This window comes from Ahaetulla prasina, chromosome 2, assembly GCF_028640845.1.
Source record: "Ahaetulla prasina isolate Xishuangbanna chromosome 2, ASM2864084v1, whole genome shotgun sequence".
NCBI lineage: Eukaryota > Metazoa > Chordata > Lepidosauria > Squamata > Colubridae > Ahaetulla > Ahaetulla prasina.
The window spans coordinates 102,189,230-102,203,137 of record NC_080540.1 but is presented as its reverse complement, the minus strand read 5'-3'; the positions used below and the strand labels follow the sequence as shown (position 1 = coordinate 102,203,137).

General features: G+C 39.3%; 1 protein-coding gene and 1 long non-coding RNA gene across 6 annotated transcripts in view; one reads left to right on the top strand and one right to left on the bottom strand.

Moving 5' to 3' along the window:
• TCERG1 (transcription elongation regulator 1) overlaps positions 1-7,215 on the bottom strand; it is a 47,250-nt gene extending 40,035 nt beyond the window's left edge. For all 5 annotated transcript variants that reach the window (XM_058168421.1, XM_058168422.1, XM_058168423.1 and 2 more), the window contains exons 1-2: positions 7,057-7,215; positions 3,047-3,272 (exon numbers count right to left, since the gene is read on the bottom strand). In XM_058168421.1, the coding sequence (XP_058024404.1) occupies positions 3,047-3,272; positions 7,057-7,163 (333 nt within the window). In that variant the 5' untranslated portion in view covers positions 7,164-7,215. The remainder of the gene's footprint in view (positions 1-3,046; positions 3,273-7,056) is intronic.
• Positions 7,216-7,516: 301 nt separating this feature from the next.
• Positions 7,517-12,935, top strand: LOC131193384 (uncharacterized). Its single transcript, XR_009153907.1, has 3 exons — positions 7,517-8,248; positions 11,427-11,561; positions 12,294-12,935. It is a non-coding gene; the product is annotated as an uncharacterized LOC131193384 (long non-coding RNA).
• The last annotated feature ends 973 nt before the right edge of the window (positions 12,936-13,908 follow it).

Below are 13,908 nucleotides of genomic sequence, written 5' to 3'. Positions count from 1 at the left end.
GATGCACCTCTGGATCTGCACACAGACAAAAGCCTCACTGGACCAATCCAATCTAGAGTCTCATAACCTACCTCAGTGGCCACCCAGTCATCAGCTAAGCTGCCTACCAGATTCTCAGAGGAAATCTTGATGTCCTATTGGAACTGAACAAGATCCTTTAGTCTCCTGAGGAAGGTTGTTGGAGGGAGTGATGCTACCAAACCAGAGGGCAATCAGAGTGATCTGTTCATAGCAACAGACTGATGGCAATACTCTCCAAAATTAGACCATGTTACAAAACCAAATCTAGAATGCCCCATGCATCAGGCCCTCATTTTCTTGGTGCAAGTCCATAACTGACATAGAGGCCATGAACTTCTAAACAACCTTGGACTTAAAATCCCCAGGAGACAGGTTAAAAGTCCAGAGAATAAATATTTTAAAATGTAATTTTGCTTTATTTAGATTTGAATATATTTCTAAACTACTTAGAGACTGTCAAGATTGAGGTGGTACATAAATTGTACAAATGAATAAAATTTGAAGCGCATTAACCTCAATAAAAATGTTAATCGTCCCAATTTAACATTCTGCTAAGACATAGAACTAAAAAGTCTGGGAAATGTGTAAGACCTTCATTACATCAAACCAATGTGGATGTCTGGCAAGCCTTTCCATGAAAGAAATCCCATAACTGTGCAAGATCTTAAACTTTTTAAGAAAATAATTATTTTAAAATAATCCAGTTAATTACCTCAAAATTATATTGTAAGTTCTCTGGCACTGACTAAGCTCATTGATAGCATACAATAATAAACACTGTAAAAGTTCAGAGGGAACAATTAAGCAATTGTGAGGGACCAGTCTGCCTGGAAAATGGGCCTCCTATACCTCTAGCAGATATGGAAAAGATCATTTCATTAAAACCAAACAGCTGATAAGCCAATAAGAATGAATCAAAAATTAAAGCAAGGTTCAGGTAACAGGCCTTAAAAGCACACTCCTGAATGAAGAAGACCTAGTTGGTACAGATAGTCCTTGACTTACGACTAGTTGCTTAACCACCATTTGAGGTTATGGGAGAACCCCTCAAAGGTTATTTATGAGCTAGTGCTGAAGTTATGATCACCATAGCACCCATGATCATTCACCCTTAGGACTGACCAGAGAGATGCTACAACCCACTTATTCCTTCCATTAGGTCCCACAGACATTGGTCCTTCTTCTCACTCCCACTTCTTCCCAGGTCCAACCATCTCCTCCTCACTTATCTTTTAAAGATCTCCAAAGCTTGGATTAGGGAAGCATAGCAAGTTGCTTGATTGCTGGGTCACTTGCTTTCAGGGTCACCTGAAAGCAGCTGTCATTTTCCAAGCAGCTACATGGAAGTGTAGTTGCTCAGAAATGGCTGCCACTTCTGGAGTTGTGCCCATATAGCCCAGCAACAAAGCGATATTTTCTGGGTCCTTATGGTGGTCTGTGCAGCACTGTGAAAAGCTCCAGAGGACTGTTTCATTGCTGGGCTGTGCAGCCACAATTTCATCACTGTCACAAGGAATTGTGGCCATACTGAAATGGGATTGCTTCCTATCCACACTGAAATGTGGATAGACAACCCCGGCATGCTGAGAGATAAAGTGGCCAGCCCTCCTTCCCCAGGGGTGAAATCTAAAAATTTTCCCTACCGGTTCTGTGGGCGTGGCTTAATTGGTGGGCGTGGCTTGGTGGTCAGATGACTGGGTGGGCGTGGCCAATAACAATAAATAATAAAAATAAACAAAGTATAAAAAACAATAAGAGGTACCAAAAACCAACTTTCACACTTTACACACACACAACACAACTGACTCACACACAATGTAAAAGCAGCTGCACTTCACACAGCCACAAAAAGCTCAAACCAACTTTCACACTTTACACACACACAACTGACACACACACACACATACAGCTTTCTGAAACTTTGTGTGTTTGTGTAGTTAAGAGTGAAACACTACAGAAACACACCAAATCTCAGAAAGCTGCACAAATATTTTATTTTATTTTATTTTATTGTGGACTTCAAATCCCAGAGTTCCTCAGCCAGCAAAGCCAGCCAGTTGATCACCGAGGAAATAGATTAGCTAAGCAATTGGCTGCAAGTGAAACTGCTTTCGGGCTGGAAAAAGAGCCATGCGTTCATCAGTAATCAGGTAAGTGCCTTAGAATCTCTATTCTTACTTGTAGAAAACATGTTTTCTACAAATAAGAGTACAAGTAATGCTGATGAGGAACTCAGGTGAGATCGCCAAAGGAGACTTTAATATTTTTTTTAAAAGTTTAAAGTCTCTGCTGATCTCAGCTGAGAGGTGGGATCCTCAAAGGCTTTTTTTTACTTTTAAAGGCATGTTTTGGCTGAAGCAAAACCGGCTTTTAAAAGTAAAAAAAAACCAAACACCTCTGCTGATGGTGTGGCTCAGCAGAGGCAGGGGGGTGGGGCCAGGGATTTTTGCTACCGGTCCTCCGAACCAGCAGCCGCCATCGCTACCGGATCACGCGAGCCGGTCCAATCCGGGAGCATTTCACCCCTGTCCTTCCCTAACACGAAGTCCAGACTTCCAGGGATCTTCAAAAGATAAGTGTGTGGGTGGGTCATGGGGAGGAAGTCCAAACCCTGCAGGGACCCAGTGCAGGGGCAAGATCAGTAGGGAACCAGTGTTGAGGGGGAAGCAGTCCAAGGCCTGTGGGGATGCAAAGGAGCAGGAAGCAGAGCAGAGTGTCTTGGGTGATGCGGGAAGCCTTTGGAAGAGGACAAGTCTATCATTGCCATGTTAATTTTCTCAGGTACCAAGCTGAAATTAAAAAAAAAGGTGGGGAGAGCCAACATCTTATGTTTCCTGTTTCAACAGTGACCAACTTGAAATCTTGTAACCTATCCATGAATACCAGGACAAAATTGGAACTCAGTAAGAACAAAGTCTGCAGTTCAGAAAAGCTTTTCATTGGAAATATATTACAATGACATTTCAGAAGACAGAATAATCACACATTACAAAGAATTAAGGAATAAAACCCATAAACCTTTTACCTGTAAATGTGGAGGTCCCATAGGAGGAGGAATTCCTCCAGGTGGTGGCATCGGTGGCATATTTGGATCAAATGGAGGACGTCCAAAAGGCGGTCGAGGTGGTGGAGGTGGGCCTCTCATCATACCAAATGGTGGTGGAGGACGCATAAGAGGTGGTGGGCCTCTCATAACAGTGTTTGGGGGAGGAGCCGGACCACGAAATCTCAGTGCTTGTTGTTGAGCCATTCTGTCAGCAAAACCAAAAGAACAAAAACTTGTTTATCATCAAAAGCATTGCTGTTATGCATGTAATGAAATAAACTCACAGAAATTCACAAGAATAATCCTGAGACTTTGGGGAGGCTTTGTTTTCACCTTTTAAATTACTATGAAACAATAGCTAGCAGGAATTCCTTAGAATGAAAAGACACTATGCAAGTTTCCCTCGTAATGCCAAAGTATCTCAGACATGAGATAATAATCTCACACCCTTCCTACAGATATCTATGATTTTGAAATAAATTCTCTTAGTACAAAGACACCCAACAATATCATAATGAACACACCCAATATGAATGGATGTGCAAAATATGGCTACATGAGAATGTATTTTCACTTGTTAGTAGAGCAGAATTTTGAGTACAGTATTCTAAACCCAGTATGCAACCTAGTCTTCTTATAAAGATACTTTAGTAAATGTGTCTGTGTGTTTAATTTCTTCAAAATTGAAAGAAAAGGTTATAAGGTAGTAAACAAAAAGACATATTTAATGCCTTCTCATTTCAAATTTGTCCAAATTCATATGCTTAAGAATGTAAATGTTAATAGTAAATTCATAATTTTACACAAAAGATGAACATGCTTTTAGCATTGATGAAGCCAATGTGACAGCCTCTATCCATTTAAACTTCAAGCCCATAAATTATAGCTAGAAATAGAAAATAAAAATGGGAAACAGCGGAACATCTGGTTTATGGCATTTTAAAAATATCAGCAATGCTGACCTAACCCATCTGTCATCCACATGTTTCATTAGATCTCCTTATGAAGTATTTAATTATTTACTTATAGATAAGTACAATTTGCTTACAGTAAATATAACCACCCTGAAATCTGATTGGGTTAGCTCCTCCAAAGAGTAAATGCATCTACAATCATAAGAGACAAACATTAAATGACATGAACTCTTTGAAAAGATAAGTTTAACTCCCAAACCAAAATTTGTACAAAAAGTTAGATTTTTTCCTGTTTGTCACGCAGATACAGAATGGAAAAGTAAATTCTCTCATGACTACCAATTTTATACAAACTACAGTTTGTTCCGCAACTTCCTCTAAATCAATCTTTGGGGAGGGGGAGAGAAATGGACAGATAAACAACATAACAGATTCAACGGAACGTGTCTTATTTTTTCCTATGTTTACACATATTTTCAGTTTAGTTCATAGTAGGCATTTAGAAAAATGTCTTCAGCCTCAGAAGGGACAATGTAATCCCAAAGAATACAGTCCTTTCACAAAATAAAACCCTCCATTATCTTTCTCCACTGTTCCTTGGACATAATCACTGCTAAAATTCTGGCATTAAGGCAAATAGTGTAAGTCAGTGGTAGTCAACCTGGTCCCTACTGCCCACTAGTGGGCATTCCAGCTTTCATGATGGGCAGTAGGGGTTTTGTCCAATACTGAAGCACTTTCCTTTTTTTTAATTTGACTTTTTAAAAAATTTTCATAGCATTATTTAAAAATATTTTCATTAGGTTTTTATAAAATTCCCTGTGACAATTTAAATTTCTGAAAATATACTATTTGTATCGCCTGCGCATAAGTTTAGTTCACATTACATAAGTGAAACTAAATGGCGCTATAGTATGACCGCAAACAAAAGAGCCTCATCCCAGAATAGCTCACCCATCTCCCCCCCCACGCCACCCAGCTGTAACAGACAAGCAGAACTGGTAGCTGGCGCCCCCCCAACCCAATCCATGATGCGTGAGAGGCATGTGCAGATGACGATACACGACGAAATTACTGTGGAACCGGTGGACGGATAGAAAATTTTACTACTAACAGATACAAAAGTGGGCGGTTGGTATAAAAAGGTTGACTACCCCTGGTGTAAGCTAACCGTATCTTATATTGAAGGCTTTTAATTATTGGATACAATACTGCATGCTATAATAATGATCAAGATTTGGGCCTACAAATCTTGTTCAAGTCTACAATGAAAACTACAATGGAAATTCATTATTTCACCATGATGCACTGTTTTCAGTGCTCTCCATCCATGGACACTATTTAAAATGGTAACTGTTCAATTGTCACTCACAAAGATTTTTGGAATAGTGGCCAAAATGGCTGTTATAAGTCACATGTTCTGTTGAACTGTCTAATGCTACTCACTAGAAAAAAATCACCTGCATTGTAGGAAAGACATCCTAGGAGTTAAGATTTAACTATAATTTTAATAAAATTATGGGCGATTTTTTTTGGAAGAGGGGCAATTCTCTTATCATAAAAGTATCCTGGTAAACTCTGGATAGTCTTTTCTGCAGGATACACTAACCATAACCCTATGATTATAGTCCTACATGTTAGTCCTACACGTTGAGCCAATTGCATGTTAAAAATGTAAAGGGCTTTATTACAATCCAATAATAACCGCACTCAAACATCTTCATGGTTGGTTTCATAATATATGGTACTCTTTTTTGAAGAACATTTACTATATGGATATTTAAATATTTTCTAATGGAAACAATACATTCATTCTAACAAAGGGAGGTTTAGTAATATTTTCTAATGGAAATCCCGGTGTGTACCTTATCAGACGACCCTATAACTGGGTAACACTATTTGGTGTTATGTGGAGAAGCTGCAGCTTTCCCCAGTACGCGATCGACAAACCCCGCTACTTAGGTCTCATTTACAAATGGGGAAAACGTGCTTTAGCTACTTGGGATGGAGAAAGAATCCTTGTAGGGGGATTAGTCTGGGAAAGATCTTCAGACAGAAGTGATATATATATATATATATATATATATATATATATATATATATATATATATACACACACACACACACACACACACACCAGTGGTAGTATATACAATACAGGAAAATTGCACAGATGGCGATTATAAGATGGTCTGGGGTCATCTGTGTCGAACGTTAGTAGTATATACACATAGATACATATATGTATATACTACTAACGTTCGACACAGATGACCCCAGACCATCTTATAATCGCCATCTGTGCAATCTTCCTGTATTCATACTAACGTCTCCTTGCCTCCTGCTGAATGACCCCGGATCCAGTCCGCTGCAGCTCCAAAGACTTCGGGAAAGTTTGCGTCCGGCACGCCTTCGAAGACTTCTGGGTCGAGCCCACCACCTAAATGCCTAATATGAAGCCACGTGCCAGGCTTCGGGATTCAACCAGAGAAGGCGAGATCTCTCTCTTTGCTCCCACTTGCTTGACGAGATCCTTGCGCCCAGAAGCCACAAACACGCACCCCCCCCCACCCCGGGAATCCAGCCCTGAGGAGAGCAAACGCTCCGTCCCCGCAACGTTTTCTCTTCCTCGAAGACACCGGATAGCCGTTAGAAACAAGCAAACAAACAAAAAGCCCACACCCAAACGACACACTTTCGGGACTGACGGGAAAAGAACGAGGGGGGCCGCCCGGGAGAGCAAACGTAGAGTAAATCCTCACCGGAGCTGAAGCGAAGACTGAAGAAGGGCGGGAGGGAGGGAGGGAAAAGAGGGGGGGTGGGGGACAGACTGAACGGCCGCTTCCGCCTCGCGCCGAAAGAGAGAGAGAGAGAGAGGTGGGGGGTGGGGTGGAGGCGAATGAACCTCTGAGGAAACAGTGAAGCTGAAGAACGCTCGAGGTTTCGGCGCCCCATGTGCGCAGGCGCACGCAGTCGCGCGCTCGTAAAAGGCCTCGTGCTGCCGGGCGGCCGCTTGTTCCTCCCACCTTCCCGGTGTTCTGAGCGAAGTGGTTCAAGCGGGAGCTTTCTCCTTACCTGATTTCATTGTTGTACCGCTCCGCTGCACCAGCATCTCCTTCGCCGCCGCCGCCAGGGCCAGGGCCGCCGCTACCACCTCCGCCACCTCCGCCTCGTTCCGCCATCACTAGCCGACGCTGACTTTTTTTCACGCCCACGGCCGCCAGGCCCACCTGTTCGTTACTGGCTGCTAGAAACGTCGATCGTAGGACGAAAGGGCTCAGTTTATCTCTGATTGGCCGTGGTCGCCGCCGATTTTGAATGAGAGGCGGAAAGCGCGCGATGACTGGCCATTTTTGTTCCTAGACCGTCAGGAATCGCCCCGTTGTATGCGCCCTCTTGTGGACCAGTCAAGGTGGCGTCACGTGATCTGTAACCCGGAACAGGCCTTTTGAAAGAAAATATAGTGCTATTCCCAAATCGCAGAGATAGAAAATGAAGAAAGGTTTTTGTAATCTCGTACACTTATTTCCGAGATTATGTTGTAGCCCAGTTTATTACCTTTTGAGGTCTTGCTTGACGTGAATCAATTATGATTTATTTTTAAACGTGCCACCGTATTGCTAATTCCAATTTCAATGTAGCCCGTCAGATTCACCCTACAAATCCTAAGTGACGGCATGCCACAATTTGCGGCGTTTTAAGAGAAAATTCGGAGGTTTTTAAAGAAAAATCTAAAGAAGGCATCCGTCTTTGTCACAGTCTTCGTATTAACTTCGTTTTTTTAAAAAAAAATGGTCTTTAGATTTCTGAACATTTTAAGGTATTTAAACTGCAATTTCAGCGATTTCTGGTGGACTTTTATCGGCGGAGCGTTAATACCATACAAACACATTTATTTATTTATTTTATTTATTTTTTTATTTGCATTTATATCCCGCCCTTCTCCGAAGACTCAGGGCGGCTTACACTATGTCAAGCAATAGTCTTCATCCATTTGTATATTGTATACAAAGTCAACTTATTGCCCCCAACAATCTGGGTCCTCATTTTACCTACCTTATAAAGGATGGAAGGCTGATTACGCGTTTCAATTTAAAACTATATTACTGAGCTCGTTTAGAGATATAAAGAGCCTTTCCTTCCTGCTATCTTGACCAACCCAGCTACTTAACAGCTGGATAACCTTGGATTTTGCATTGGAATTCCGTTATAAAGAAAGGGAAAAGCGACTTAAGTAGCCTGTATATCCTACAAATCTGATAAAAAGGTGAGTCTTGCACCCATTCCACTCTATATCAGCATAATACCAAATCACATAACAATTTAATGAGCACGTGGGAAGAGACGTTTGAGCTGCGGGATCCAATCCGCAATAGCGGAGTCACTTGTAGAGAAGAGGCGGTGGTGGAGTTGAGAGGGAAATTTTGATTTAAGCGAGTGTTTGTGTCGGACGGATTCAGCGTATTGTTTCAAGCCCCTGCTCTTTATAATATATACAATGAATGGAGCCTCTGGGGAGGTATTCGGGAGATAGCAGGAATCGCTTTTTCTGCAGCTTTGTTGAAGTTAAATATAGTGCGGGTTATTTAACTTTCAAAACCTATATATGGGATTTTTTCCCACCTTAAGCTGTTTGTTGCACTCCTACCCATGCCAAGAAACAAGATGGATGGCATTCAAATTTAATAAATAAAATAAAGCAAGTACTGTACAATGTGAAACCCTTTCCATTCCATGGGCAGGATTTTAAGGAAGTGGTTTCCATTGACGGATCTCTTCTACTGTATTGATGTATTGAGTCCCTCCCTTAAGAAAAACTGGCAAAATTTTAATAAATTTATTTTTTAATATATTTTATAACAAAACAATGCTTAAATTTAAAAAGGAGGAAACATAAAAAATAAAAAATGCAAACTAAAAATACCATCTAAGGGAAAAAATATGTTTATCAATAGTCACTAGTTTATCAATAAATTCACTACTGTAATATGAACAATATAAGACATAATTGTAAGATATCACAGAATCTGTACTCTAATACATAATGCTGCAGCCTTTGGTATAAAATGTTGCCATTTCCAAAACAAATCATAGGTTGAAAACTTTCATCAGTTTCAATGAAAAGAAAAAAAAATCACCTTTGTGTTTTATAATTGTGTTGTAAATGTTGTACCTTGATGAACGTATCTTTTCTTTTATGTACACTGAGAGCATATGCACCAAGACAAATTCCTTGTGTGTCCAATCACACTTGGCCAATAAAAATTCTATTCTATTCTATTCTATTCTATTCTATAATTGAAAATCTAAACAGCAAGTACAACGGCATAAAAAGAAAATATCCACCAGTATGAAACAAACAAAAAACAACAACAACAGGCAGTCAGTAGTTGAGATAACTTCAAAAATATTGGTACATAGCAAGAAAAGATGGGAGAGATTATTTTCTAGTAGTCTGGGTTAGGGCACGATCCAGTAGCAATGGCAGCAGGTGGTTCGGAGAACCGGTAGGAAAAATTCTTGCCCCCACCCCCCACCCCTGCCCATGCCCAGCTGAGCTGCATGATCATCAGAGTTGTTTTTTTCTTAAACTTTTAAAAGCATTTTTTCTTCTTCCCTCCCTCCAGAAATAGGTAATGGGGTATATTCAAACTGGAGGAACTTGATGGTGCAGATCAGATTTCCGTGTGTATAATTTGTGTTCCAAGATACTGCAAACCAGGATTAGGCAGTTCATTAGTACCTCCTTCATGAAACCTACTTTATTATTTTCCTAAAACAAGCAACCAACCAACCAAACCAAACACAGGAAGCTAGCATTCGGCAAATTGAAAAATTGTAATCTTTAATTACACATAAATACTCCATAAGTATTCTTGGGAAATACCAATGATGGAGGCTAAACCCCAGTGTTATGTTTGAGAATGTACCAGCTCCAGTGGTGGGTTTCAATTTTTTTTATTACCAGCTCTGTGGGTGTGGCTTGGTGGGCGTGGCAGGAGAAGTATATTGTAAAATCTCCATTCCCACCCCACCCCACTCCAGGGGAAGGATACTGTGAAATCTCCATTCCCTTCCCAATCCAGGGGAAGGTTACTGCAAAATCCCCATTTCCTCCCAATTAGCTGAGACTTGGGAGGCAGAGAATAGATTGGGGCGGGACCAGTCAGAATTTTTACTACCGGTTCTCCAAACTATTCAAAATTTCGGCTACCAGTTCTCCAGAACTGGTCAAAACCTGCTGAAACCCTTTCTGACCAACTCGCCTGATAACTGCACATATTGAGCAGTGCAAAAATTTGCAGTCTGTTGTAAACCTAATAGCTATATTATCCATACTGTGTTCTTTATATTACTTTTTCCCAAATTATGTATTTATTATGCTTATATAATTTCCAAATCATTCACAGCAATTTTCAATGCATCAAACATAAAATGAGAGTCAAGAAAAACTGCTTTTTCATGTTAGAATGGGGTGGGGGAGGAAAGCCCTATTCTCCTTTTCTTAGAATTACCTATAGAAAAATGTCTTCCCCTCTCTTGATTTTTTCGTTGCTAACCAAGATCATTTTCTAAGAAACTTCTGTCTAGCATGGGTCTTCAGGCAAATCGTATAATTCTTTTGTTCCATTCATTTGTGTCTGACTGGCTTTCATATAATGTAAACAAATTTATTGTTTTTTTAATAAAAGCATGAAAATTAATTCCCATCTATGTTATTCAAGGTCAGTCCTGTCAAAATAAAATTTTAAGCACAATATTTTTCTGCAGATTTGAATGTATACTTTGTGTTCACATGTTGCTTCTTTCAGGTTAAAAATAAGAAAATTGTGAATATGACAAGTGCAGATATTTGACAATTTTTAATCAGTATTTTGAAACACTTCCTTTGGCCAGAATAACAGTTTTTGTATAATTTCTCTTGCCAATTAAGTTTTTTCCCCCCTATTCTTGTTTTGGAAAATTTAAAATTCTTCAGTCATGTTCTCTGGGTTATTACTTATGGCACACATGACTAGGCTCAAATTATAATACTAGGACAGAATCATTAATAATCATGGTCTTAACATAAACAGAACAAGCATGCATCTAATTCAGGGGTTTGTCTAGTCCTACTTAAATGCTCTCTCCTTGTTTTCAGCATGTTTGTTCCATCCCACCAAAATTATCCCAAATCCAATCATGTTTCTTCCTTTTTACTATGTATTTTATTTATTTGCTTGTGAGAGAGTTTTCTTTAAAAATATGCTACATACTGTGAGAAGAATCCAAGTGGTATCATATGTCAGTTACACTAGCTCCCAGCTGTTTGTTTCTTTATTAGTCCACATTTTTCCCCACAACAATTCCAAATACATTTCTCTATGACCCAGGTAAATGTCATAATTTTACTACATAAGCACAACTAAACTCTGACCCTCTGAAACCATCCTTTTAATTCCTAGCACTTCCTTGGCTCTGCTACATTTTCTGGAATAAATTGCTCATTGGGCCAAGAAGTCAGGGCAATGGTGACCAAGATGGAAAGCCCAGCTACACATCTGTAGAGCATTATCGGTTGGAGTTCTTACATAAAGAAGGTAAAGAACACTCTCGCAATAATGAGTAAATCTTAATGTATGTACAGCAAATTCTAGTAAATAACAATAAGCATCCTCGGAGGTAATCAAATTAGTTTACAAGAATTGAATCCCAGAGGCAATGTGAATAAAAATCACAACTTCTATTTCATCATGTCTATATTTTTTTTAATTATACTGGTTTTATTTTCATTCTTCATTTTGGCCACTAGGAGATCCCCTTCATCAGCTTTAGTTGTTATTCTACGAAGGCACATTTTTTCTGTAGATGTAACAATGCAACCCTTGTTGGAAGCCCTTTACTTAATTCATCCGTCTCTCTTTGTGATTGTCTGTATAACATTGCATTGAAAAAGACACTCATTTAGTTAAACCTATTCTGATAGTTACATCTCTTCAATTTTGCATCTGGGCTTTGGACAATTTTATTACAAATCTGATGGCAAATTTCAGTCAGCCTTGTTTTTTTGGGGACTCCTCTGATCCTTGGGAAGAATAACATTAGCATCCGAATAACATCCCTTTCTCATTTCCATTAAACAGATATTTAGTATTAAGCAAGCTGAACTTGCTAATCACAAGGAGCTATGACCTATGACTTTCTATCTCTCTCTCTCTCTTCCTCCCTCCTTGGTCGCTCTAAAGACTGTCACCACAGCAAATGGCTGTGACTGCTTAACCAAGCCAAAAAGTTTGTTTTAAGTGGACTCATAGCTCTTTGTTTTTTTATAGGTAATAAGGAGTTGCTGATCCAGTTCTACAGCGGAATTATTGAGTCTGTCATCTGCACCTCTATAATTGTCTGGTTTGGTTCTGCAACCCAACAAGACAGACACAGATTTCAGAGGATAATTAGAACTGCAGAAAAAACAAGTACTACCAACACTGAAGACATGTATACTGCACGAGTCAAAAAGAGGGATGTGAAAATATTTACAGATCCCTCACATCCAGCAAGTAGCCTCAGCACTTACCTAAGGATATTAAAAGAGAAAGGGAAAGCAATGTTCAATGTTTCAATGTACCACTAGTGAACGTTAAAAAAACCACAATTTTATCAAGGGTGAAAAAGGCAGTTTAGCATGAAAATGCTCCTTATGAAGTGAGCGGGAATGACAGGCAGCTTGGTAACCCAGATGACTGACATGGAGGGCTGCATCCAGATTCAAAGAGGAGGGGCCATGCTCATCAAACAATAGCTGTTTGGAGCAAAGACATCACCTATAACAAAATAAAGCACAGCATGTGGACTGTTTGGCACAGGTTATCCTGGCATTTACTAAATCTGTACTATTAATTTCATCGTTCCCATCACCCGTCTCCTTCCACTTATGACTGTATGACTGTAACTTTGTTGCTTGTATCCTTACAATTTATATTGATATTGATTGTTTCCTAATTGCTTATTTGTACCCTATGACTATCATTAAATGTTGTTAGGGTTGTACCTTGACGAAGGTATCTTTTCTTTTATGTACACTGAGCGCGTATGCACCAAGACAAATTCCTTGTGTGTCCAATCACACTTGACCAATAAAAAAAATTCTATTCTATTCTATTCTATTCTATTCTATTCTATTCCAACAGATATTTCTTTAAAAAATTCTGAACTGAGCAATTTAGTTCTCGTTCTTTCTTTTCTTCCAGGTGGTGTGCCAGTCAATTGATTAAAACAGGAAAAGAATGCTTGCTTATCAAGGAAACTCTAATTATGAACTGCATTTTCTCCAGTGCTTTTTAGCTTAGAAATATGATAGTTTCCTCCAAATGTCCATGTTTTAAATGTTCTCTACTTGCATTTGTTAAGACACTACACACAGCAATCCTATGTTTATGTTACTTGAAAATCAAGCCTATTGGATATATTTGGGCATCTGTATAGGCTCATAACTTTACCGTTGTTACTGGAATGTACGCTGTCACAAGGCTCTAGGAAGAGAGGCTGTTCAGCAATAGCATAATGATGGTGGGCATGATATTCTTGCTACTTAATTTAAAGAGCTTTGTTCTGACTTCACTAGCAATAATAATCAGTTACCCCAATGTTGGAGTTGGCAGCTTTTTAAACTTTAAACTTTAAACAGATTCATCGCTCTATTCAAAAGAAAGGAAAAAAAAATACTTTGAGATGGAAAATACTTCGGGAGTGGAACAAATAAAAACTTGTTTTGTCCTGCTGCGTGCACTGCATGATATAATAAATTTTCCTTGTAAAAGTGTTTATTTCTGATTATAGCCCATTTAGTCTACCATTCACCATTCACTGATAGCCATTTAGAACCGAAATTCATCTCTCTGTGGCTCAATACTTTCATTTTAATGGCTCTATTCTGTTTCTTGGTCATCG